General features: G+C 34.7%; 1 protein-coding gene across 1 annotated transcript; it reads right to left on the minus strand.

Annotated features, from left to right (window-relative positions):
- Window positions 1–334: 334 nt before the first annotated feature.
- On the minus strand, window positions 335–1246 carry LOAG_15248 (hypothetical protein; the record flags this gene model as incomplete). The annotated part of the gene is made up of 2 exons (XM_003150739.1): window positions 335–572; window positions 1134–1246. 2 exons carry the CDS (start codon window positions 1244–1246, stop codon window positions 335–337), a joined length of 351 nt encoding a protein of 116 aa, XP_003150787.1.
- Window positions 1247–1767: the final 521 nt, after the last annotated feature.

A 1767-nucleotide genomic window follows, 5' to 3' on the forward strand; every position in this document is an offset into this window, starting at 1 on the left:
TTTTTTTTTGGACACTTAGAATTTGCATTAGTCGAGTGAAGTTATGAAAATCTTGGAAGCATTTTCAAAACTTTCTATGTATACCGAACCTAACAACAAATCGGCTTTGCTCATTTCGTAGAGGTATGCGGAAAAATTTGATTAATAATTACATCACAATGAGTTATTGAATTAGACAACTTCAAATATTTTGCGCAAGTTAGGAGAATATGTAGCTTGCTGTTGATCTCATGACACTTTTTTCTGCCTTCATTTGCTGTTTGACTGTATGAGTGAAGTGGTTGGATATCGCTTGTCTTTGTCCTTTTGCGCTCTTGAATTGTTCGTTATCATTTCAGAGACAACTAACAGTATAAACGGTCGTTACCGAAGATGCAATAACCGAAATTGAGGAGACGAAAGCTCCATTGGAATCAGTGAAACCTGCCTTAACTTCTGTCCGCACACGGTGCGCTTTCATGCAGGATAGTACAATAGTCGCAACACGATATGCTTGAATTTCGTTTCTATCAATGTAAATGAATTCATCCAATGAGTAGGAATGAATGAAAAATTTAGGGAATTTCGTACATCTAAAATGCTTTTTCTTTTTCCTTTTCAGTAAAAATCTGAATTATTTGATAAAATTTGAATTTCAATAAATTTTTAAGCAGCCGAACAAGTCTGAAAAGCATATTGCAGATGGATTTATGTCGTCACTTCTATTGGCTTATTTCTAGTGGTATGCGCTTTTATGATATTATTCATCAACAACTTGAAATTTTGTGGAGAGGAAGTTGTGAATCGGGAAGAAAATGTTGGAAGCGCTCCTTCCACAACGCAACAACAACCACTCATTTTAACATTAAAGATAGGATTTCCTAGAATTTTACGTATTTGTCTAAATTTTTTAAACAGAAAACGGCAGTTTTGCACAATTTCTAGTTAATACGGGCGAATAAAGCGTGTTGTTAATTAAATGATACTGCAATGTGGTCATTTGTTGTGGCCATCTCCTCAACTTCTGGTATTTGCAGCTTGTTGGGAACAGAAATTGTTGTTAACCGAGAAAGTTTCAACAGTGCAACTATTTCCGGAAGCAAATATTTGCATGTCACTCACTTGGCAATAAATCTTTGTTGATCCTATGATACCTGTTGTGATAGCAACTGATTTTGCAGGACATTCGAGTAGCCATCAGATGACACAACTGTTTCAGCTGTGGAAAGTCATTTTCAACGATCACAATGCCGGGATGCTTTATCATCTGTAATTGATTGCTTTTACTTCATACCTTTGTGTAGTTGGTATGATCGTAATTTAATACTGAAATAACGATAACAATTGTCATATTTGTTACTAATGATTATATTAATTAATAAAGAGGAGGAATAAATAGAGCAATACTGTTGCATGTCTGGAATACTGCTTTTCCCGTGCCAACCATGACTCAAGATTTGTTTTGCCGCTTGCATACTAGTAATTTTCGACCAATTATTCCACGAAACCTGTCGCCATCACTTTCAACGCTGGAGAAAGACAATTTATTCATTTTCCTATTTAGGCTAAAATAACTAGAACGATAGAAGGACGCATTGCCATATCAAAGTAGTATATTCACTTTCGGTAATTGAATAGAGTCGAAAAAGTGCTTTAAACTAATTTGATTTATATAAAAACCTTCATTATCTTGGCAAGGATGAACTAATTATTATTTGACACGACTGTAAAAATAAGTGATCAGTAAGTAGATTGCTTTGTATATAGTGCCTCAAAGTTGACCTTATG

The sequence above is a fragment of the Loa loa genome, assembly GCF_000183805.2.
Source record: "Loa loa unplaced genomic scaffold supercont3.1695, whole genome shotgun sequence".
NCBI lineage: Eukaryota > Metazoa > Nematoda > Chromadorea > Rhabditida > Onchocercidae > Loa > Loa loa.